This window comes from Miscanthus floridulus, chromosome 6 (genome assembly GCF_019320115.1).
Source record: "Miscanthus floridulus cultivar M001 chromosome 6, ASM1932011v1, whole genome shotgun sequence".
NCBI lineage: Eukaryota > Viridiplantae > Streptophyta > Magnoliopsida > Poales > Poaceae > Miscanthus > Miscanthus floridulus.
This window is the reverse complement of record NC_089585.1, coordinates 98,502,283-98,526,013: the sequence shown is the minus strand read 5'-3', so window position 1 is coordinate 98,526,013 and position 23,731 is coordinate 98,502,283. Positions and strand designations below refer to the sequence as shown.

Sequence of the window (23,731 nt, the reverse complement as noted above, 5' to 3'; positions counted from 1 at the left end):
AATCATTTAATCACCTTTTCATATGCATATGTCTAATATGGTGAACCCCTAAGGACTTTACCTAGAACCTTTGTTATCCTGTATTCCTTGTTACATTTGGGTTATGCATATGGGTAGTTTTTCTTAGCTTGCAATCACCAAACTGTTATAATGTTAATCTTGATTAATGGATTATAGAATCAATGTTAAAATGATGCTTTTTAGCAACATGGATATCAGGGGGCTAGAGCATTGGGCCTTTTTTGGGTGCTCTTGTCTGGCCTCCATAAGGACTGAATCTTAAAGCGGCAATCCAGGACATACCGTGCAACCACAAGCTACATGGCTTTGGTTTTGACTCAGTATCAGAATTCTACTAGTTTGTGGCAGCTTACCGAAGGATGCAAGAGGGGCTCCGATTAGTTTGATCTCGGCCTGCCAAGGGGGGTGCACTTTGGTTTCTTAGTCTTTTTTGTTAGTCACCCCTTGGGGGAGGGATCTTACTTCTTGATGGGAATACCTTAGCAGGTTGCTATTTATTAGTTGGAGTTGTGAACGGTCTCGTAGTGAAATCCTGTCGACTTACCTTGGAAGCGGGTCAAGAGGCTAGCTACCTCGGGCAAATGGGAATTACGACTTATGGGTAAAGTTGTACACACTCTGCAGAGTTATTAAACTGATATATCAGTTGTGCTCTTGGTCACGAGCGACCTGGATCCTTTTCGAGATAGATGGTTCTATGGATGGGTTGGGTGATGATTAATCTTGATGTTAATTATAATTTCACCTTGGAAGCTTAAGCATAACCTAGCAACATAGGTTTAATAATAAATAAAACATGACCAACTAAAAGTGCTTACCGCAGTTCAGCCGTATCCTGCTTTGTGAGCCTTGCATACCCTCATGTTATACTTGTTGAGTATGGTGCACTCACACTTGCTTTATAATCAACAAAAAACCGGGATGGGTACGAGATGGTGGATCAAGTGAAGAGTTTCTTACGGAGTCCATGTGTACTAGGCAAGTGTTTCCCCCGTCAATCGTCCCTGTAGAGTATGAGCCCCGAAGAGAAGATTAAGAATATTTTTTGCTATACGTTTGTAATAGTTGTAAGTTTTATTGTAACCATGTTCGATCGCTATATATATCATGTGGACGTCCTAAGCACACGTATAGTTAGCGCTCATTATTCCTCAGAAAATCGGGTGCGACACCCTGCTCCCCCACTGCATTGCCCGGCAGCATTACGTCGTCGCCGGCCTCTGAGTTTCCCAAGGCAGGAGGGGTGACTACACACAGTACCATCTCCACTGCTTTGACTCAAGAGAGAGGAAGTGGACCACCGAAGTGCTGCAGCTCGAACTCAAGGCTCCATCGCCAGGCCTGACCCTCTTCTACCACATGACGCACATGGTGGTCACGCGAGGCGGCAGCGTCATGGGCTGGGTCGACCTCTGTCGAGGCATCCTGCTCGGCGACGTGCTCGCCGACCGCCCGTAGCTCCACTACATCCCTCTGCCCGAGCCTGGCAAGCACGAGCTGCGGTCAGAGGCCTCCGCGGATGTGTTCCGTGACATTGCAGTTGTCCAAGGTGGTCACATCCGGTGCATTGAGCACCAAACTCAGGTCAGTCCGTGGTCGCGTAGCAATGACACGTACATCTCCGACGACTGGACGGTCACCACATGGAGTTGGAATGTCACCAACCCCAGCTCTGCCTCTGCTCGGGAGGGGCGCTGGGAGAGGGACTGCAAGATCGACGCTTCACACATTCCAGGGTCACTGCCTAAGCTGCTTCTCTGCCACCATTGCAGCAGCTGCATACAGGCCATCCCACGCTGAGCTTGGACGACGATGACGTGGTCTACATCGTGGCCAAGGTCGACCACCGGGACGACAAAGCGTTTGTGCTTGCTGTTAACATGCGGGATGGCGCGCTGCAAGCAGCAGACTACTTTGGAGCTGAGAGAATGGTGGGCATAAGTTTCACCTACACACAGTATAGGCCATCGGAGTACCCCGAAATCACTCCATGTAAAATGGGAAAGCAGAAAAGGAGGCCAGGTTTGTTGCCACCATCATCAAGGACTAAGAAACCTGGACTCGAGATGCTTCGTGGTATGATGGACTTGGGCAATTCAGAGATGATAGGAGGAACAAACTAGTCATGGGATGTCTGTTGGACTTGATTTCTCGAGGAGACGGTATACTGGGTGTAGGCTATTTAGGGATGTAGGAGGAGGTTGCTGATTATGGGATGTCTGTTGAAATAGGAAGTTTGTTCGGGCATCTCGCCTTGAACCATACTGACATGTTGTGACAAAACTCGGGCACGTAAAGTAAAGTTCGTAGAGCTTTAGCGTGGCATCCGGTCTTGCTTCAGAAAGACGATAAATTTTTTTGAAGTGGCCGCTCATGTATACTACTTGTGCACTGTCTAACGCCAATTGATTGCAAATAGGCTGGCTGAACGCGGCACGTTTCGTACCGTCTGCAACATCCGATTTTAGAAGCGGTCGATGTCTCTAGTGTGCATGGTTCGTTTAATCGAACGTTCCTCTCTCTCGGTTCGACTGGAGGAGTACACTGGAGCTGAAGTTTTGGGTAGTATAAGCTATTATGAGGAATGAAACAAGATTTCCATATGTATTATGTAACTGCATGCATTATTCTTCATTGTTGTAGTACTTGCACGCTAATTCTGGTTATATATCGTTGTATCTGTATCTGAATATGGACCAACCCTGTTGTCAAAAAAATCATCAAAACCTCTAAAACAACCACCGAACGAAAAGGCTGGTTCCCCTAGGCCGGAACCTCCGCTCGGTACGACCTGATGCTGATGGCGGCGGCTCGACCTCATCCTCATGGAGTGATAGATGGCAACTTGTGACTAGCGAGCTGCGAGCATGAGTCCGTGACGTCACCGCTCCCGTCGTCCGCTCCGCCGGGCGAAGCCAAGGGAAGAAGGAACGCGGCGCAGGCCACCCACGCCAGACGCCACATCGATCCCCGATCCCAATCGGCCCGCGCCCGTCCCAATCACGCGCGCGACCCACACCGAGCCGTGGAAGCCCACCACACGTCCACACCGAACAAGGGCCGAAACTTGATGTCCAAAAACAGTTTTACAAGGGGCTTGCAGGCAAATAGTAGATGGATTCCGGGGGTCTTTACGGAAAAACGGCCCCTTTACCCGCTGTTTAAAAAAATCTGACCCTCTATCTCTCTCTCTCTCGCCCTCCTCGTTTCCTTCCTTCCGCTTCGGTTCCTCCTGCCCCTCTCTCCCACGCGGCCGCCCGCCCCTCCCTCCCACCCTCCCATGGTCCTCATGGCCGCCGTCGAGAACGACCGCCGCCGCGGCGCCAAGGTCACCTCTGCGCAGTCGAATCCCATGGGTCCCGCGCCGCGGCCGTCGTCCTCGTCCCGCGCGCGGCTCCACGATTTCTCCTTCCCCACCCTCAGCTGGGGCACGCACCGCGTGCTCCGCTGCTCCAAGAACGGCCCCGCCTCGTCGCCCGCTCCCTCGTCTCCGGAGACCCCGTCCCCGGACAAGGAGGAGAAGGCCCACCGCCCCGAGGGCGGCGGCGGCTCGCTGCTGCAGCGCCAGCGCGCCGCTCAGCCGCCGTGGAACCTTCGGACCCGCCGCTCGGCCACCGCCACCCCGACGCGCCAGGCTGGATCGGACGAAGCGGACGAGGCGGCTCAGGCCGCGGAGCGCGCGCCCGAGCCGACGGCGGAGGCGAAGAAGCGGGCGTTCTCCATCGCGCTGTCCAAGCAGGAGATCGCGGAGGACTTCGCGGCGATTCGTGGGACACGGCCCCCGCGCCGGCCCAAGAAGCACCCGCGCACGGTGCAGCGGCAGCTCGACGTAAGGATTTCGAACCTACGCTTAGAATTGTTGGATTGTGTCTCCTCTCCGAATTCGGTGTTTCATGATATTTTTTTTTCTATTGGTTTTCCTGGATTGCAGTTGCTGTACCCGGGATTGTGCCTAGCAGATGTGGCGCCCGGCTCCTACAAGATTGAAGAGGTCTCTCGATTTTGTGGTGTTTGAAAGTTGTTTTCTTTGGTCTTGGCTCTTAAGGTGCAATTTTTGTGCTCCTGCAGAGGTGATTGTTGCTTTGGTGGAGCTACCGATGGACGCGGTTTCCGGACGTTGTGATTTTCTTCTTCTTTTTTTTAATCTTATTCTGATTCTGATAGCTAACACGTCTGTTTCATAGTAAGTGTTCTGTTTTCCGTCGATTAGAGGAAGTGTTCTGTTTTCGGTGGATTAGAGGAAGCTGAGGTGGAATTTCCTGTGATTATGTATTGGAGTGTGGTTGGGGAGGAGGTTAGCTTCTTCCGTTTGATTACTGGGCTTGTAGGATTTGTCAATTGTGTATAGGATTCTGATCACTAGGTGGGATGTCTTGTCCTGGCTTCCTGCACTGTACATGGTTTAATATATGAAGCAGTTTTAGTCGTTGAATTTTTGACTGTTCATTCTCCTGACGCCGAGGGTGACATTGCTCTGGTGTCTGTGTGGTCTGGGTTCCCTTGCTGATGATTGTTTATTTGTTGAATCAAATCTGATTTTTGATTTTGAAATTGCCAATTTCGGTAATGTGACGAATACTGGCATGGATGAAGCTCTACAATGATGATGATGAACATGCTAAATGCTATGGCTTGAGAAATCGTTTTGGAAAAAAAAGGCTGTAAAACGTTTCATAGGGTTACAGAAAAATGAGAAAAATAATCCAAGACGTCAATCGTTGATAACTGATATGGAGTCTGGCCCTGATTAACCTTCGTGAAAACAAATACGGAGTAGATACGTACACTTTAATCACGAATACATTGGGTGGGGTATGCCTGATATAGTGATATGCGTTTGATGATAAAGTTAAATTTCACTTGTTTATTTAATTGTAAACAAGTAATCTCCATCACGTTTAGTTGAGCCAAGAGAGCAATACAACAACGTTTGGAAGGTGCATCTTGATTTGCTGAGAGCATCTCTAAAAACTCCTTAATTCAATTAAAAAACATTTTTTATAGAAAAAAAGAAAAACCAAGACTCTAACGGTATTCTAGCCGATCTTTTTACTTCCAAAAGCCAAACAGCTCCTATAAGCTAAAAGCATTGAAGCTCACTGTAATGAACTCGTGGCTTTGGCTTTCAGGAGTTTTTTTTGGCTTTTAAAAGGTCCAAAAGCTTCCAGGAAGCCCAAACAAAAGTCCACATTGTAAGCCATCTCCAAGAGTTTTCAAAACTCACTCTTAGTTTTGATTTTTTTTACAAGATTAAAAACTCTCTCCAACAACTTCTTATCTCAACTCCTATTCTTTTGCACTTGGAAAAATCAATCCAATCACACATAAGCGTGCGTATCAATTAGTTACTATGAATCGGTGTATATGAAGGTAGAAGTGCATGAGAAAAAAATAAGTGCCAATGTAGTTGCAGACGCATTAAGTAGAAAGACATATTGTCACTACATGATGACTCTAAACCGAAGACTAGAGTTAGTACAAGAAGTTCGCCAACTGAATCTGCCAATTGTACCACAAGGTATCTTAAATGCCCTACATATACAACCGACCTTGGAAGATCAGAGAAAGAAGCCTATTTGGCCCCAACATGATCAAGGAAGCCGAGGAACAAGTAGTTAAAGTCCGAGAGAATTTGAAGGCAGCACAAAGTAGACAAAAGAGCTATGCAGATACTCGGAGAAGACCGTTAGAGCTCCAACCCGGAGATTTCGTCTACTTAAGGTATCACCCATCAGGGGTACTCGGAGATTTCAGGTCAGAGGAAAGTTAGCCCTACGGTATATTGGACCATATCAGATCATTGAAAAGATTGGAGCAGTGGCCTACCACTTGGAGTTACCTCTAGAAATGTTAGACATACACGATGTGTTTCACGTATCCCAACTAAATAAATGCTGAGGGTACCGAAAGAACAAGCACCTATGGAAGCCATGGACTTACAACCAGATTTACATTATCAGGAAAGACCAATCAAGATATTGGATACGGTCACCCGACAAACCAGGAGGACAGCAGTAAGATTTTGTCGGGTTCAATGGAATAATCATAAAGAGGCAGAAGCCACATGGGAAAGAGAAGACGATCTTAAAAAGGAATTTCCCTATCTATTCGAGGATCAGCTCGAATCTCGAGGACAAGATTCTATTTAAGGGATAGGTTTGTAACACCCTAAAAATTTGACCTAGTTTAAAAATCACTAAAAATTTGAACTTTTTAAAACTTTGCATAGGAACTAGAATATATAACTAACATAGATAATATTTACAAAACAAATTAACATAGGAAACAAAACTTGATGTGTGAAACTTGGTGTGTGAATGTTTGCTTGACTTATTGAACTTATGGTGGTACACTTTTGCATACCCATGCATTTAAATTAGAATTCAAAATCATTTAAACATATGCATATATGATCTGGGAAATAGAAAGGAGAAAGGAAAATAAGAAAAGCCACTTGGGCTCAATCTCTCCCCTCTCTCCCTTTCGGCCTACAACAGCAGCCTATTCCCTCCCCTCTCCCCTTCCCTTCTCCCACGCGAGCCGGCCCAGCCAGCGTCGCAGCAGTCGCGGCCCAGCATCGGCCAAATGCACGCCCGCGACCCTCCCTTCCCCCTCTCCTTCTCACTGAAGCCCGGGGCCCGCACGTTAGCTTCGTCGTCCACCTCGTGGCCGGCAGCCGTACGCGGCGTAGCCATGCGTCAATGCCCCGCTAGCTCCACCTGGCTGCCAACGGAGGTAAACGGAGACACGATGCGACCACGGGACCCCACGGCGCCCTCTTTTCTCCTCTCCCCTCTACTCCCTCACTGTGAACTCGTCAACGCCGATGCCATGTTCGTCTTCGTGCCAAGCCACCGGAGTAGCGTCCAAGGCATTTCACCGTGTGCATGGGCAAGCACCAGCTGTGGCGAAGTGACCCGATGAGGTCAACCATGAGCGCGCGTGGTGGATAAGAGCGGCCGGGAAAAATATCTCGCCACTAGGACACCGACCTAGCTGGCCTATAAATAGGACCGGATGGCGAAGCTCTCGCCTCGCCCTCCCCACCATCTGCTCCGCCGATGGTGGGAACACACCATCTCCCCCTCTCTTCCACCTCTCCCCTCTTCCTCTCCACCTTTCCCTGATTTCCCCCAATTCGGGAGTTCGCCAGTGCCATTAGCGCCACCTCCCCTCTTCTTCTTCTCCGCTGCGCCCTTGGCCGATTGGAGTGACCGGTGAGTCCCTGAGCTTCTCCTTTTCCTTTTGCGGTAGCTAGTTGATAGTCTATGCCTCTGTGCCGCGCTGTCGTCGAGCACCATGCCCGTCGAGCCGATGTGGCCGACAGCCACCGTCGACCAGGGTCCAGCAGGGCACTACACCACCACCGCTACACTCCCACTCACTCGCACACATGAACACATATCAGGGGCTTGGCGCCACCGCATCCTCTCCGACAAGCCGCCACCCCCGCCGTGGGCACCCGTTGCCGTTAGAGACCCCGCCACCGGCTGCGGCGTGACCCCATGAGCATTGTCCGCCACTCGTCCGTCATCGCCAAGGGCTGAAGCCACCGGCGTAACCCACTCCGGTGAGCTCAGCGTCTCCTCTCCTGCTTCCGTCACCGGCACGGCCACCGTCCGTCGCCGTTCTCCTCTCCCCCTTCCGCTCTCTCTCGCTATCATGTGGGGCCAGGTGGAGACGGCGTTGCCGTCGCCACACCATCCCCGTCTATCACCTCCCTCCCCCTTTCTTTCTCTGTCGCATGGGCCCGAGGCCATAACGCCGACGCCACCATCATCTATTGACATGGTAGGCTAGCCCACCTATCACACACACACAACGCGGGGTATGCTTTTAGAAAATGCTAGGTACACCCGGCTAGTGTACACATAGAGCTAAAAATACATCTTCCTAGCTTAGAAAAATTCCTAGAAAATTTATAAATAAACTAGATGCATTAGGGAATTTAACCATGTAGTTTGCACATATTCTCATGCACCGGAAAATGCACATAAATTCCTACCTAGTTAAATAGCTATAGAATAAACTTCTAAAATATATAACTTTTAAACCCTAACTCCTTTTCACATGAAACCACCTCTAGAATTCATCTAAAATCCAACCTTATCATTTGCACCTAGTACCACCATATTGTTCTATGTTTGTTTTTGCCCTTTCTTTTGTGGTTAGCGGTAGTCTTATTTCGATCGATACGTCGACAGACGACGGTAATCGTTAGGAGGATGAGGACCCAAATTTTGTAGACGTGCCAGAAGGTGACAACGACGAAGGCAAGTCCTAGCTCCCCTCCCTACCATCTTGCTTTAAACCACTGAAATGCTAAAACATGACTATAAGATTATTACCCTAGAATATGAGCTCAGTCATTGTGATATGATTATTGCTAGATTAAGATAAATGGTTATCTTGTTATTTTATGAGCTCAACGCTATGAATAGATATAGGGATAATAATGGAACTTAAAATTGTTAAACCTAAAACTAAACCCCGACAGGGCGAGTAGTGGTAAATTATGGAGATAGTTTACAATCGTAGGGATGCCTGGAGAGGATTCCTGTGGGAGATATTCGCCTCAGTCACATAATGACCGGTTTGTAGTCCCTCTTGCCTAGTGAGATATTACGTATAGCCACATGTCTATATGGGTAGGCTTGATCTCACACCCTGTTAGATAGAAGTATAATTTCTACTAGGAGGCCGGTGTAGGCAGCGGAATATCAGGAGCTGACATGGGGGATAGGTTTTCTTCCGTGGTCCGGTTGGCGTGGATGCTATGTGATCTTCCACGTTGAAAGCCCTAGTTTGGTTTTGGATAATTGATGAAACCTAGGAAAAGCATTAGTAACTCATCGAAATTCATGCTGTGGTGATGGTTGAGGCAAGGAAAAGCTGAGGTGGTCTAGCCATGTGCACCCGGGCACAGTGGCGACGCCACAAGCCAGACACCGACGTGTCACCACATCGTCGATGAGTTCCCTAGCCAAAACAGTGCGAGCACCAGATAGAGGGAGTCCAGGCGAGTTCAGAGTTATGAGCAATCGAACTGCTACCACTCCTACATGCCTTACCTCCCAACCTACCGATTCGACGACGCCCATGACCGGCAACGAGCAAAAGGCCAAATTGCCGGTCGGTAGGGCATGACCGAGCTTGAGGGGAAGGAGACGACTAGCCTACTTCCTAAGCTACCCACTAGAGCGAGGAATTGAATGGTGAAGCCACTAGCGCTAGGAGGAAAGAAGGAGTGGTGGCTCAGCACACTGTGCGGTCATGGAGAGGGCACACGAGCGAACCTGAGCAAGTTAAGATGGGTGGCTCTGCTCGATGGTGGCAACAGTATGAGCCTATGTGTATGGGTGACGAGATCTTGAGGATTGGCATGAAGGGCTCGAAATGGCGTGGCCAGACCCGAGTGGGCACACCGGTGTTGGCTAGCGGGAGCAAGCACAGCAGAGGGACATCACCATTGCCCCTGCGACCGAGGTCATTGGCCCAGACACGGTGACATTGACACCTATCTAGAGCCTCAACACGGTAGGTGAAATGAGGGGTGAGAAGGACGCCACATCGACGAGGTGATGGTAGCCGCAGCCTTGCCTTGGCCCAGCGCACGGCACAATGGGAGCCAGACTGCGGCTAGCCGGGGCCGGCCAACGCTAGGCCGAGGCACTACGTGGCACCCTCTGTGCACTCGAGCTAGTCCACGGCCGTGACCCGGCCACGGTGTGAGACCATCGCCCATAATGTCCGTGCACGTGGTGAGCGTGGACTTAGGCCGAGTGGCTACGCTCGGTGCAGTGCATGCATTTTAAAGCGAAGCAAAGGTGGCCGGTTACCTCGATTGAAACCCAACCAATATCGTTGATCCATAGAAAACTCTGCCATCCATCTAGCAAAGCAATCGTCATGACCATAGAGCAACCATAGAGGGAGATAAAAGGATGCCAACATGGGATCGTCATTGGAGTGCCGGTTCACGAATAGAACTCCAACAACACGATTACAGCGCGTTCTAAGGAGGTTTGCGCAATTTTTACGAGAGCAACGTGACATCCAACACAACTTCGACCTACACCATGCTCATGTACTCACTTTGATGCAATCAACAATACCAAAACATGCAGCTAGTATTTAAACATTTTAGCTAGAATTTAAATGTCAGGATAGCATTGTCTTCTACCCTTCCATACTTAGAAAAGTTAAGGATTTCAGTTGGGGCTAAGTAACCCTTAACTCTTTTGTCGCAATTTTTAATAGATCTAAACCTTGTTAACTTCAACCAACAAATACTTTATGCAATAGTCCATACCTTATACTAACCCATAGGAGCAAAATATTTAAGCACTATTTAACTATTTTGCTCAATATAATTTGCTAAAAATAGTATTTTAACAATAGTTCAAGTGTTTGCCGACTTAACGAAAAGAGCTTATATTAACGTCAAATTTGATTTTTGAGCTCTCAAGAACACTAGTTAACGACATTTATTTTTAAAAATTAAAGTTGCATCTTCAACTACACCACTTGCTTGTCATCTTTACTTAAGTATTACACACAAGTTATATTTTATTTTTGTTTATATAAATTGTTTTTCGTGCCAAACAATTAAAACGACTTATCCCATGTTTCTCGTCAGGATTTTCATTAGCACTTTTATGCACCGAGTATGTTAACTTGGATATTTATTTGAGTCCACAAAAGTGAGTCACATAGGATTCGCTTATCATTGCGTTATAATTTTTTAAAACCCAAAACTTGTTAGGCTAATCCTTCTCGGAACTAAATCTCCGTGCTAAGCAAGCTCGTAACACTAGGGGTGTTACACATCACAAGTGAAACCATCACTTAAAGGTGAAATAGAAGTGGTAGTGCTACAAGAAGAGTTAGTGGGAGCAACAACAATGGGCTTATAAAAAGATTCATCAAGAATATCACATGTTTGTCCCACATCACGTGTAACAATCACTTGCTCCTTCTTGGCTTCCTCCTTCTTGACTTGCTTGAAGAGAGAAGAGTGAGCTTTTTCAAGCTTAGTGTGAGTCTTGCCAAGCTCCTCATGGTCTTCCTTTAGACTCTCCTGAGAAGCATTGAGCTCATCAAAGGATTGCTCAAGAGATTTTATCTTCTTAAGCAATTCTTTGCACTCCTTTATCTTGTTCTCAAAGCAAGTGTGTACTTGCTCACACATGTCTAAGAGCTCCTCATTGGTGTACTCATCATTATCATCACTCCTACAATCATCACTATTACAAGCATCATCACTCACGTCATATTTTACCTTAGTGGGCTTTGCCATGAGGCATGTCATTGGAGTGTCGAAGATAGAAAGCTTGTCGTTGATGGCAATGCTTGCTAGTGCTTTTTTGATGGATTTCTTATCATCATCACTAGAGCCATCACTATCTGAAGAGCCATCACTATTCCAAGTGACCACATAGCCTCCACCCTTCTTCTTCTTTTGGAAGGTCATCTTCTTTTCCTTCTTCTCCTTCTTTTCCTTCTTATCCTTCTTGTACTTCTTCTTCTCATCCTCATCATTATCACAATTGTAGGGATAATCCACTACAACATGATTGGGGCTCTTGCAATTGTAGCATCTTCTCGTATATTCTTTGCTCTTGGTGTGATCTCTTCTCTTTCTTGCACCATAGCCCTTCTTCTTCATGAATTTTCCCATCTTGCGCACAAAGAGAGTCATAGCTTCATCATTAATGTCACTAAGATCTTCATCATCACTTGATTCTTTCTTGGACTTGCCCTTGTTCTTGGATGATGAGCTAGTCTTAAATGCCACACTCTTCTTCTTCTTGTCTTCCTCCTTCACAAGCTCTTCACCATCACTATTGTATTGGTCCCCGGTCATCACATCACCAAGCACCTCATTTGGAGTGACATCCTTCAATCCACCTCTAAAGATGATAGTTCTCAATGTCTTGAATCTCTTTGGCAAACACATCAAAAACTTGTGAGAGAAGTCCTCATCCTTCACCTTCTCACCCAAACTCTTGAGATCATTGATGATGACTTGTAGCCTATAGAACATCTCTAAAATGGACTCATCATCCTTCATCTGGAAGTTTGATAGCTTGTCTTTGAGCATGTAGAGCTTGGCACTTTTTACCGTTGAAGTTCCCTCATATGTTTCTTCTAGTCTCACCCAAACTTCACTTGCCTTCTCAAGATCTTTGATTTGCTCAAACACCTTTGAATCAATGCCATTGTATATTGTGTTGAGTGCCATAGTGTTGCATTGCTTGTTGATCTTGTCATTGTCAGTGAGATTGGTAGGGTCAAGGATCACAAACTCATTCTCTACCACATCCCACACCTTGTCATTGATTGAACCAAGGTATATCTTCATCTTTCTCTTTCAATAGTCAAATGATGTGCCATCAAAGAAAGGTGGTTTACCCCCAACATGGTTGAACACAATTTGAGCCATCTTTTGTGCACCGAGGTTGTTAAGCCTTGATTAAATGGTGACCACGACTCTGATACCACTTAAAAGGTCATAATTGGCTAGGGGTGAATAGCCTAATTTAAAAGCTACAAACCATTAGACAAACTTGTTAGACAACTAATTGGCTATAAAGCTTTTTGCACTAGCTCTAACAAGTGTTGCAAGCCTCCTATCCAAACAATTCTAGTTGCTATAATCTCTAAGACAATTAATGGCTAAGTCACTAAGAGCTCTCAAAGCTAGCTACACTAAAGAGCTCAACTAGGTGAGAAGCTAAACTAGCAAAGGTAAGACAAGCTCTCAAAACTAGTTACACTAAAGAGCTTATTACAACTAGTTTGCGGGAATGTAAATGAGTGAGCAAGATGATTATACTGCCGCGTAGATGAGATGAACCAACCAATCAATCAACACAATATGAATACCGGGAGAAATCCAATGGCAAGAGGCAAGTGATTTTTCTCCCGAGGTTCACGTGTTTGCCGACATGCTAGTCCTCATTGTGTCGACCAACACTTGGTGGTTCAGCGGCTAAGAGGTGTTGTACGAACCTCATCCACATGTTGGACACCGCAAGAACCGTCCCACAAGTGAGATAACTTAATGACACAAGCAATTTACTAGAGCTATCTTGCAGCGCTTCACCGGGGAAGGTGCAATACCCCTCACAAGATCACCGAGCCGACCACGAACAATCACCAACACATGCCGTACCTCCACCGCTGCTCCAAGCCATCTAGGTGGCGGCAACCACCAAGAGTAACAAGAAATTCATAGCCACAATGATCCCTAAGTGCCACTAGATGCAATCACTCAAGCAAATGCACTTGGAATCACTCAATCTCACTTTGGATTCACAATCAAGCAAGAGAGATGAGTGGGAGGGAGTATGCTTAGCTCACAAGGATGTCAAGAATGTCAAAAGTCCAAGAGAGATGCCTTGGAGCCGACCCCCATCTATTTATAGAGCTCCTAATGAAAATATATAGCTATTGCTCTGCTCGCGAGCAGAGCAGAGCAGAGCAATAGCTATATATTTTCGTTGGGAGCTCTATAAATAGATGGGGGTCGGCTCCAAGGCATCTCTCTTGGACTTTTGACATTCTTGACATCCTTGTGAGCTAAGCATACTCCCTCCCACTCATCTCTCTTGCTTGATTGTGAATCCAAAGTAAGATTGAGTGATTCCAAGTGCATTTGCTTGAGTGATTGCATCTAGTGGCACTTAGGGATCATTGTGGCTATGAATTTCTTGTTACTCTTGGTGGTTGCCGCCACCTAGATGGCTTGGAGCAGCGGTGGAGGTACGGCACGTGTTGGTGATTGTTTGTGGTCGGCTCGGTGATCTTGTGAGGGGTATTGCACCTTCCCCGGTGAAGCGCTGCAAGATAGCTCTAGTAAATTGCTTGTGTCATTAAGTTATCTCACTTGTGGGACGGTTCTTGCGGTGTCCAACATGTGGATGAGGTTCGTACAACACCTCTTAGCCGCTAAACCACCAAGTGTTGGTCGACACAACGAGGACTAGCATGTCGGCAAACACGTGAACCTCGGGAGAAAAATCACTTGCCTCTTGCCATTGGATTTCTCCTGGTATTCATATTGTGTTGATTGATTGGTTGGTTCATCTCATCTACGCGGCAGTATAATCATCTTGCTCACTCATTTACATTCCCGCAAACTAGTTGTAATAAGCTCTTTAGTGTAACTAGTTTTGAGAGCTTGTCTTACCTTTGCTAGTTTAGCTTCTCACCTAGTTGAGCTCTTTAGTGTAGCTAGCTTTGAGAGCTCTTAGTGACTTAGCCATTAATTGTCTTAGAGATTATAGCAACTAGAATTGTTTGGATAGGAGGCTTGCAACACTTGTTAGAGCTAGTGCAAAAAGCTTTATAGCCAATTAGTTGTCTAACAAGTTTGTCTAATGGTTTGTAGCTTTTAAATTAGGCTATTCACCCCTAGCCAATTAGGACCTTTTAAGTGGTATCAGAGTCGTGGTCACCATTTAATCAAGGCTTAACAACCTCGGTGCACAAAAGATGGCTCAAATTATGTTCAACCATGTTGGGGGTAAACCACCTTTCTTTGATGGCACATCATTTGACTATTGGAAGAGAAAGATGAAGATATACCTTGGTTCAATCAATGACAAGGTGTGGGATGTAGTAGAGAATGAGTTTGTGATCCTTGACCCTACCAATCTCACTGACAATGACAAGATCAACAAGCAATGCAACACTATGGCACTCAACACAATATACAATGGCATTGATTCAAAGGTGTTTGAGCAAATCAAAGATCTTGAGAAGGCAAGTGAAGTTTGGGTGAGACTAGAAGAAACATATGAGGGAACTTCAACGGTAAAAAGTGCCAAGCTCTACATGCTCAAAGACAAGCTATCAAACTTCCAGATGAAGGATGATGAGTCCATTTTAGAGATGTTCTATAGGCTACAAGTCATCATCAATGATCTCAAGAGTTTGGGTGAGAAGGTGAAGGATGAGGACTTCTCTCACAAGTTTTTGATGTGTTTGCCAAAGAGATTCAAGACATTGAGAACTATCATCTTTAGAGGTGGATTGAAGGATGTCACTCCAAATGAGGTGCTTGGTGATGTGATGACCGGGGACCAATACAATAGTGATGGTGAAGAGCTTGTGAAGGAGGAAGACAAGAAGAAGAAGAGTGTGGCATTCAAGACTAGCTCATCATCCAAGAACAAGGGCAAGTCCAAGAAAGAATCAAGTGATGATGAAGATCTTAGTGACATTGATGATGAAGCTATGACTCTCTTTGTGCGCAAGATGAGAAAATTCATGAAGAAGAAGGGCTATGGTGCAAGAAAGAGAAGAGATCACACCAAGAGCAAAGAATATACGAGAAGATGCTACAATTGCAAGAGCCCCAATCATGTTGTAGTGGATTATCCCTACAATTGTGATAATGATGAGGATGAGAAGAAGTACAAGAAGGATAAGAAGGAAAAGAAGGAGAAGAAGGAAAAGAAGATGACCTTCCAAAAGAAGAAGAAGGGTGGAGGCTATGTGGTCACTTGGAATAGTGATGGCTCTTCAGATAGTGATGGCTCTAGTGATGATGATAAGAAATCCATCAAAAAAGCACTAGCAAGCATTGCCATCAACGACAAGCTTTCTATCTTCGACACTCCAATGACATGCCTCATGGCAAAGCCCACTAAGGTAAAATATGACGTGAGTGATGATGCTTGTAATAGTGATGATTGTAGGAGTGATGATGATGATGAGTACACCAATGAGGAGCTCTTGGACATGTGTGAGCAAGTACACACTTGCTTTGAGAACAAGATAAAGGAGTGCAAAGAATTGCTTAAGAAGATAAAATCTCTTGAGCAATCCTTTGATGAGCTCAATGCTTCTCAGGAGAGTCTAAAGGAAGACCATGAGGAGCTTAGCAAGACTCACACTAAGCTTGAAAAAGCTCACTCTTCTCTCTTCAAGCAAGTCAAGAAGGAGGAAGCCAAGAAGGAGCAAGTGATTGTTACACGTGATGTGGGACAAACATGTGATATTCTTGATGAATCTTTTTATAAGCCCATTGTTGTTGCTCCCACTAACCCTTCTTGTAGCACTACCACTTCTATTTCACCTTTAAGTGATGGTTTCACTTGTGATGTGTAACACCCCTAGTGTTACGAGCTTGCTTAGCACGGAGATTTAGTTCCGAGAAGGATTAGCCTAACAAGTTTTGGGTTTTAAAAAATTATAACGCAATGATAAGCGAATCCTATGTGACTCACTTTTGTGGACTCAAATAAATATCCAAGTTAACATACTCGGTGCATAAAAGTGCTAATGAAAATCCTGACGAGAAACATGGGATAAGTCGTTTTAATTGTTTGGCACGAAAAACAATTTATATAAACAAAAATAAAATATAACTTGTGTGTAATACTTAAGTAAAGATGACAAGCAAGTGGTGTAGTTGAAGATGCAACTTTAATTTTTAAAAATAAATGTCGTTAACTAGTGTTCTTGAGAGCTCAAAAATCAAATTTGACGTTAATATAAGCTCTTTTCGTTAAGTCGGCAAACACTTGAACTATTGTTAAAATACTATTTTTGGCAAATTATATTGAGCAAAATAGTTAAATAGTGCTTAAATATTTTGCTCCTATGGGTTAGTATAAGGTATGGACTATTGCATAAAGTATTTGTTGGTTGAAGTTAACAAGGTTTAGATCTATTAAAAATTGCGACAAAAGAGTTAAGGGTTACTTAGCCCCAACTGAAATCCTTAACTTTTCTAAGTATGGAAGGGTAGAAGACAATGCTATCCTGACATTTAAATTCTAGCTAAAATGTTTAAATACTAGCTGCATGTTTTGGTATTGTTGATTGCATCAAAGTGAGTACATGAGCATGGTGTAGGTCGAAGTTGTGTTGGATGTCACGTTGCTCTCGTAAAAATTGCGCAAACCTCCTTAGAACGCGCTGTAATCGTGTTGTTGGAGTTCTATTCGTGAACCGGCACTCCAATGACGATCCCATGTTGGCATCCTTTTATCTCCCTCTATGGTTGCTCTATGGTCATGACGATTGCTTTGCTAGATGGATGGCAGAGTTTTCTATGGATCAACGATATTGGTTGGGTTTCAATCGAGGTAACCGGCCACCTTTGCTTCGCTTTAAAATGCATGCACTGCACCGAGCACAGCCACTCAGCCTAAGTCCACGCTCACCATGTGCACGGACACTGTGGGCGATGGTCTCACACCGTGGCTAGGTCACGGCCGTGGACTAGCTCGAGTGCACAGAGGGTGCCACGTAGTGCCTCGGCCTAGCGTTGGCCGGCCCCGGCTAGCCGCAGTCTGGCTCCCATTGTGCCGTGCGCTGGGCCGTGGCAAGGCTACGGCTACCATCACCTAGTCGATGTGGCGTCCTTCTCACCCCTCATTTCACCTACCGCGTCGAGGCTCTGGGCAGGTGTCAATGTCACCGCGTCTGGGCCAATGACCTCGGTCGCAGGGGCAATGGTGATGTCCCTCTGCTGTGCTTGCTCCCGCTAGCCGACACCGGTGTGCCCACTCGGGTCTGGCCATGCCATTTCGAGCCCTTCATGCCAATCCTCAAGATCTCGTCACCCATACACATAGGCTCATACTGTTGCCACCATCGAGCAGAGCCACCCATCTTAACTTGCTCGGGTTTGCTCGTGTGCCCTCTCCATGACCGCACGGTGTGCTGAGCCACCACTCCTTCTTTCCTCCTAGCGCTAGTGGTTTCACCATTCAATTCCTCGCTCTAGTGGGTAGCTTAGGAAGTAGGCTAGTCGTCTCCTTCCCCTTAAGCTCGGTCATGCCCTACCGACCGGCAATTTGGCCTTTTGCTCGTTGCCGGTCATGGGCGTCGCCGAATCGGTAGGTTGGGAGGTAAGGCATGTAGGAGTGGTAGCAGTTTGATTGCTCATAACTCTGAACTCGCTTGGACTCCCTCTATCCGGTGCTCGCACTGTTTTGGCTAGGGAACTCATCGACGATGTGGTGACACATCGGTGTCTGGCTTGTGGCGTCGCCACTGTGCCCGGGTGCACATGGCTAGACCACCTCAGCTTTTCCTTGCCTCAACCATCACCACAGCATGAATTCCGATGAGTTACTAATGCTTCACCACCGACCCTTTTCCTTTTCTAAGCATTTTCTAATTTAGTTTCAATGGTAAACTTGTAAATTCTATATAAAATTGTGTAGTTAACCAAAAATTGTGAAACTAATTTTGTTAAGTTTCTAAAATTATGATCTATCTGCTAGTATATCTTGTTCACATAGTTTCATAGTATTTTTAGGAGTTATCTAATTAAATTGAGATGCTTAATATTGTTAAGGTATAAACTTGTGGAAATTTTTATGATTAATCAGTGCTAGTGTTAATTCTAGAAATTTTGTTGTAGCTTCCCAATATTATGAGGTGCTCACTGTAATTTTTGTAGCTCCATAATAATTAATTTGCTAAGGTAGCTAAATGAGCCCTAGTTCGAATATATAAATTTAATCAATAAGAAGCCAAAACACCTTGGGATTTTAGAATTAGAACATTTTCCGGAGACAAAGCCTTACGTGATGATGTGGATACGTAGACTAGTACGTTAGTCATTAAAGCTAGCTCGTTAACTTGCGGAGCGTAATCGTATTTTAGAGTTGCAGTTGTCGTTGATTATTTATGTCTCTGCGTTGCATCCATGTATATCATAATAGGAACAACGATGGATCATGGAGTCAATTGAAGTAGCAGAAAAGATGGTGCCTTGATGATCATGTCACCAATGGAATGCTAACTTTTGGTTATATCTTACCTAGGCAAGGTCCGGTGCATAACCCCTATTATTCTACACTTTACTTTATGCTTGTGCATTATGTTTTAAGGAGTTGAATGGAACCACTTGCATATATATATCCTTATCCTATGAGTCCTACTAGTATGTTAGGATCATATAGATTGCTCTGCTATAGGACCCAGTAGAAGCCGAGTGATTACCTATCACTCGCGAGAGATAGAAAAGATATTATCGTTGTCATTATATTACTATCACATGGAATATATATGAATGATAATTGGAGACCAGACGGAATGGTACTTTGGATCTAGACTTGGTTAGGCATTCGAGCGAGGCTTGGGTTGCATTTGTTCTGCCTGTGTCGATTGAGGACTGTCCGTTGGTATGGATGGTAGTTAGGTCAAAGACTTATTATCCTGAGTACATACTTGCTTATGGGAGCGAGAAGGCTCGTTACGCTCTTGTAGCAGGTTCTGATTCTTTCTAGACCGACTGATTGGAGGTGGGGAAAGGTGGAGGTCTAAGCGCCATACTGAGACCGGGTCTCAAGTGTGGGGGCTTGGAGTCTAAGTTTGGATGGGGACCTAAACCCTATGACAGGAGTGGAATGGGTTGGTCTTGTTTTTGCCTGGGGTACAAACAGGGCATGTGTATCAGGGTACCTAGCTAGGATACATTGATTCGTGAATCACCGTTTCTATGAGATGGTATGACTTGGCTGTGGTCTATCACCGTAGTAAGAACTAGAACTTGAAAGGTGATAAAATAGTTCTGATTGCTTACCACCTGCTTGAAAGTAGCATAGGTGCTTACATAGAATGGTTGGTTAATGAACTAATGATGACTACTAATAAAATTAAATATAAGAATGCATGTTTAGTAATGCTTCCGTAGATGTAATAACCCATAAGCCAAATAAGCCTTGCATATCCTTGGAGTGTTTTATTTCCTTCTATCAGGTAAGTCTTGCTGAGTACAATCGAGTACTCAGGGTTTTATTCACCCTGTTGTAGGTGATCGGAGGATATTTAGAGCTGACTCTTGTGTGTGGAAACCTCCTGGAGGGCTCAGAGAGGATTCCTTTCATGCTACGACCATAGTGTTTATTTATAACCCTCACTAAAGGTTTTTATAAGAAAAGATGTAAAATATGCTAGCATCTCTTGTATAAAAATGTCCACTATGTTAATGCTCCACCATGTCATTAAATTAGTCTTTGCTTCCTCTATAACTCTGATAACATTGTTATATTCCGCTGTTATAATCAATTGAGGTAATATTCTACTACTGTAATAAAGTGATGTAAGAAATGACTTCAAAATGTTGTAAGCTTTATTATCTCATTTATGATCCTAATAGAAAAATGTAGATTTTTGAGTTCTCCCTTGGGGTGTGCTCGATGAAACTGTGTAGTTTAGTGTCCTCTCTTGAGTACTTTGTGTCTGATGAAAGACAAGTACTCATGGGAGACATTAGATTAGGTGGTTCTGCCACATGATGCCTCACTAATGGTGGAAAATAAGACCCTCAAGAAGAAGGTGAATGAGCTCACTCATGCCCTAGGCAATGCCTATGGTGGAGATGCCTGCTTGCTAAAGTGCTTGGGTAGCCAAAGGTTTTCTCTCAACAAAGAGGGATTGGGCTATACCCCCAAGAAAGGCAAGGTGGCCTTTGTCACTCCCAAAGTTAGCTTTATGAAGGGCAATGGTCGGTTTTGCAATAGATGCAAGCAAGTTGGGCATATAGAGCAATATTGCAAGACTAACAAGAACAAGCAACCTAATGTATCCTCAATTAGATTTGATTCTTATTACATACTTGTTAAGGGTACCAATGGTGTGAAGGCTAAGTTCATTGGTACACCAATTGTGCGCCCAAAGAAGAAGGTCATTTGGGTACCAAAGACCTTGGTAACTAACCTTCAAGGACCCAAGCAAGTTTGGGTACCTAAAAAGAATTGATCTTCTTTTGTAGGTTAATTATAAAGCTGGAGGAAGACATTGAGTGCTTGATAGTGGGTACACACAACACATGACCAGTGATTTAAGAATGTTCACTTCAATCAATGAAAATAAGAGCAATGGGATTGATAGCATCACATTTGGTGACAATGCCAATTGCAAGGTCAAAGATCTTGGTAAGATTGTAAAATCTAATGACTTCAGCATTTCTAATGTGCTACTAGTAGAGAGCTTAAACTTCAACCTATTGTCGGTAGCTCAACTTTGTGATTTTGGTTTCAAGTGCATATTTGGTGTGGATGATGTAGAGATCATAAGTGTAGATGGCTCTAACTTGATATTCAAAGGATTTAGATATGAGAATCTATACTTGGTTGATTTCAATGCTAGAGAAGCTCAATTATCAACATGTTTGATCACTAAGTCTAGCATGGGTTGGTTATGACATAGAAGGCTTGGTTATGTTGGAATGAAACATTTGAACAAGTTGATTAAGCATGATCTAGTTAGAGGCTTGAAAGATATCACATTTAAGAAGGATAAGCTATGTAGTGCATGTCAAGCTAGAAAGCAAGTTGGTAAAACACATCCTAAGAAGAGTATGATAAGCACATCTAAGGCATTTGAGTTATTGCACATGGATTTATTTGGACCAACCACATATACTGGCATTGGTGGAAACAAATATGGATTTGTGATTGTGGATGATTTCACTATATATACATGGGTGTTCTTTCTTGTTGACAAGAGTGATGTGTTTGCAACCTTCAAGACATTTATCAAGAGAATTCACAATGAGTTTGAAACAACCATCAAGAAAGTGAGAAGTGATAATAGAAGCGAGTTCAAGAATGCAAGAATTGATGAGCATTGTGATGAGTTTGGGATTAGGTATCAATTCTCGACCAAGTACACTCTATAATCAAATTGCCTAGTTGAGAGGAAGAATAGAACCTTGATTGACATAGCAAGATCAATGTTGAGTGAGTACAATGTGAGTCATATATTTTGGGCCGAAGCAATCAACATGGCTTGCTACGACAGCAACCGCCTCTATTGTCATCCCATGATGGAGAAGACACCATATGAGCTCTTGAATGGAAGAAAGCCTAATATTGCAATTTTTTGGGGTTTTGGGTGCAAATGCTACATATTGAAGAAAGGCACAAGATTGAGCAAGTTTGAGAAGAAGTATGATGAAGGTTTCTTGCTTGGTTACTCCACTACTAGCAAGGCTTATAGAGTTTAGAATTTGGCTAGTGGTACTATTGAGGAGGTTCATGATGTGGAATTTGATGAAACCAATGGTTCCCAAGAGGAAGATGAGAATCTAGATGATGTGAGAGGCACGAGGCACTCAATTGGTCAATGCAATAAAGAACATGGATATTGGTGATATAAGGCCTAGAGAGGTGATTGATGTTGAAGATGACAAAGATCAAATGCTCTCTAACTCAAATGTGCAAGTTGATACAAATCAAGCTAGTTCATCATCTCAAGTGCAAAATCAACAAGTGGCTAGTTCATCATCTCAACCAAATGACCAACCAAGTGCAAGTAATCAAGTTCAAGTCCTCCAACTAACCAATGTTGCAAGAGATCATCTATTGGATTCTATTATTGGTGATATCTCAAGAGGTGTGCAAACAAGATCAAGATTGATATCATTTTATGAACACTTTTTATTTGTATCATCCATTGAACCTAAGAAGATAGATGAAGCTTTGAAGTATGTTGATTGGGTGAATGCTATGCATGAAGAGCTAAACAACTTCACAAGAAATCAAGTATGGGAGTTAGTTGAGAGTCCTAAAGATCATAATGTGATTAGAACTAAATGGGTCTTTCAGAACGAGCAAGATCAAGATAGAATAGTAGTAAGAAACAAAGCAAGATTAGTGGCTCAAGATTACACTCAAATTGAAGGTCTTGACTTTGGAGAAAGATATGCCCTGGTTGCAAGATTGGAAGCAATTAGGATCTTATTAGCCTATGCTTGTGCCCATAACATCAAATTGTACCAATTGGATGTGAAAAGTGCATTTCTCAATGGATACATCAATGAGCTTGTGTATGTTGAGCAACCTCCTAGTTTTGAAGATGAGAAGAAACCCAACCATGTCTACAAGTTGAGAAAGACTTTGTATGGATTGAAACAAGCACCAAGTGCATGGTATAAGAGATTGAGGGATTTCCTACTCTCTAAGGATTTAAGATGGGAAATGTTGACACCACTCTCTTCACCAAGAAGCTAGGCAATGACTTGTTTGTGTTGTAAATCTATGTTGATGATATCATATTTGGATCAACCAATCAAGATTTTTGTGAGGAGTTTGGAAAGATGATGGCAAGTGAATTTGAGATCTCCATGATTGGATAGATTAGTTACTTTCTTGGTCTTCAAATCAAGCAAATGAAGAATGACAAATTTATGAGTCAAGGCAAGTACATCAAAGACATGCTCAAGAAGTTTAGAATGATGATACTAAAGCCATTAGTACACCTATGGGGACACCTATGGGGACAAATGGAAGCTTGGATAGTGATGCTAGTGGCAATATGGTGGATCAAAAGATGTATCGGTCTATGATTAGAAGCCTACTCTATGTGACCGCATCAAGGCCGAATGTGATGTTTAGTATATGCATGTGTGCTATATTTCAAGTCTCACCTAGAGAGAGTCATTTGAAGGCAACAAAGAGAATATTGAGGTACTTGAAGCATACACAAAATATTGGATTGTGGTATCCCAAAGGAGCTAGATTTGAGTTGATTGGATATTCGGACTTCGATTATGCGGGATGCAAAGTTGAGAGAAAGAGCATATTGGGCACATGTCAACTATTGGGAAGATCACTTGTGTCTTGTCATCAAAGAAACAAAATAGTGTAGCACTATCAACCGCTAAAGCGGAGTACATTTTGGCCGGTAGTTGTGGTGCTCAATTACTTTGGATGAATGCTACTTTGAGTGACTT

The 23,731-nt window shown here is 44.2% G+C and overlaps 1 protein-coding gene across 2 annotated transcripts; it reads left to right on the top strand.

The window, feature by feature from the left end:
• Positions 1-3,267: 3,267 nt before the first annotated feature.
• Positions 3,268-4,467, top strand: LOC136458747 (uncharacterized). 2 transcript variants are annotated; one of them, XM_066458686.1, is made up of 3 exons: positions 3,268-3,850; positions 3,953-4,012; positions 4,090-4,467. In XM_066458686.1, the coding sequence occupies exons 1-3, from the start codon at positions 3,302-3,304 to the stop codon at positions 4,093-4,095; spliced, it is 615 nt and encodes a 204-aa protein (XP_066314783.1). In that variant the 5' UTR covers positions 3,268-3,301; the 3' UTR covers positions 4,096-4,467. The 2 variants fall into 2 exon arrangements, with proteins under 2 accessions (XP_066314783.1, XP_066314782.1); XM_066458685.1 differs by having other exon boundaries at positions 3,953-4,467.
• The last annotated feature ends 19,264 nt before the right edge of the window (positions 4,468-23,731 follow it).

Bases quoted from the DNA above. Each gene is read 5' to 3' on its own strand.
- LOC136458747 (XM_066458685.1), top strand. From the start codon at position 3,302: ATGGTCCTCATGGCCGCCGTCGAGAACGACCGCCGCCGCGGCGCCAAG. The intron at 3,851-3,952 runs GTAAGGATTTCG...CCTGGATTGCAG, and splicing joins CGGTGCAGCGGCAGCTCGAC to TTGCTGTACCCGGGATTGTG.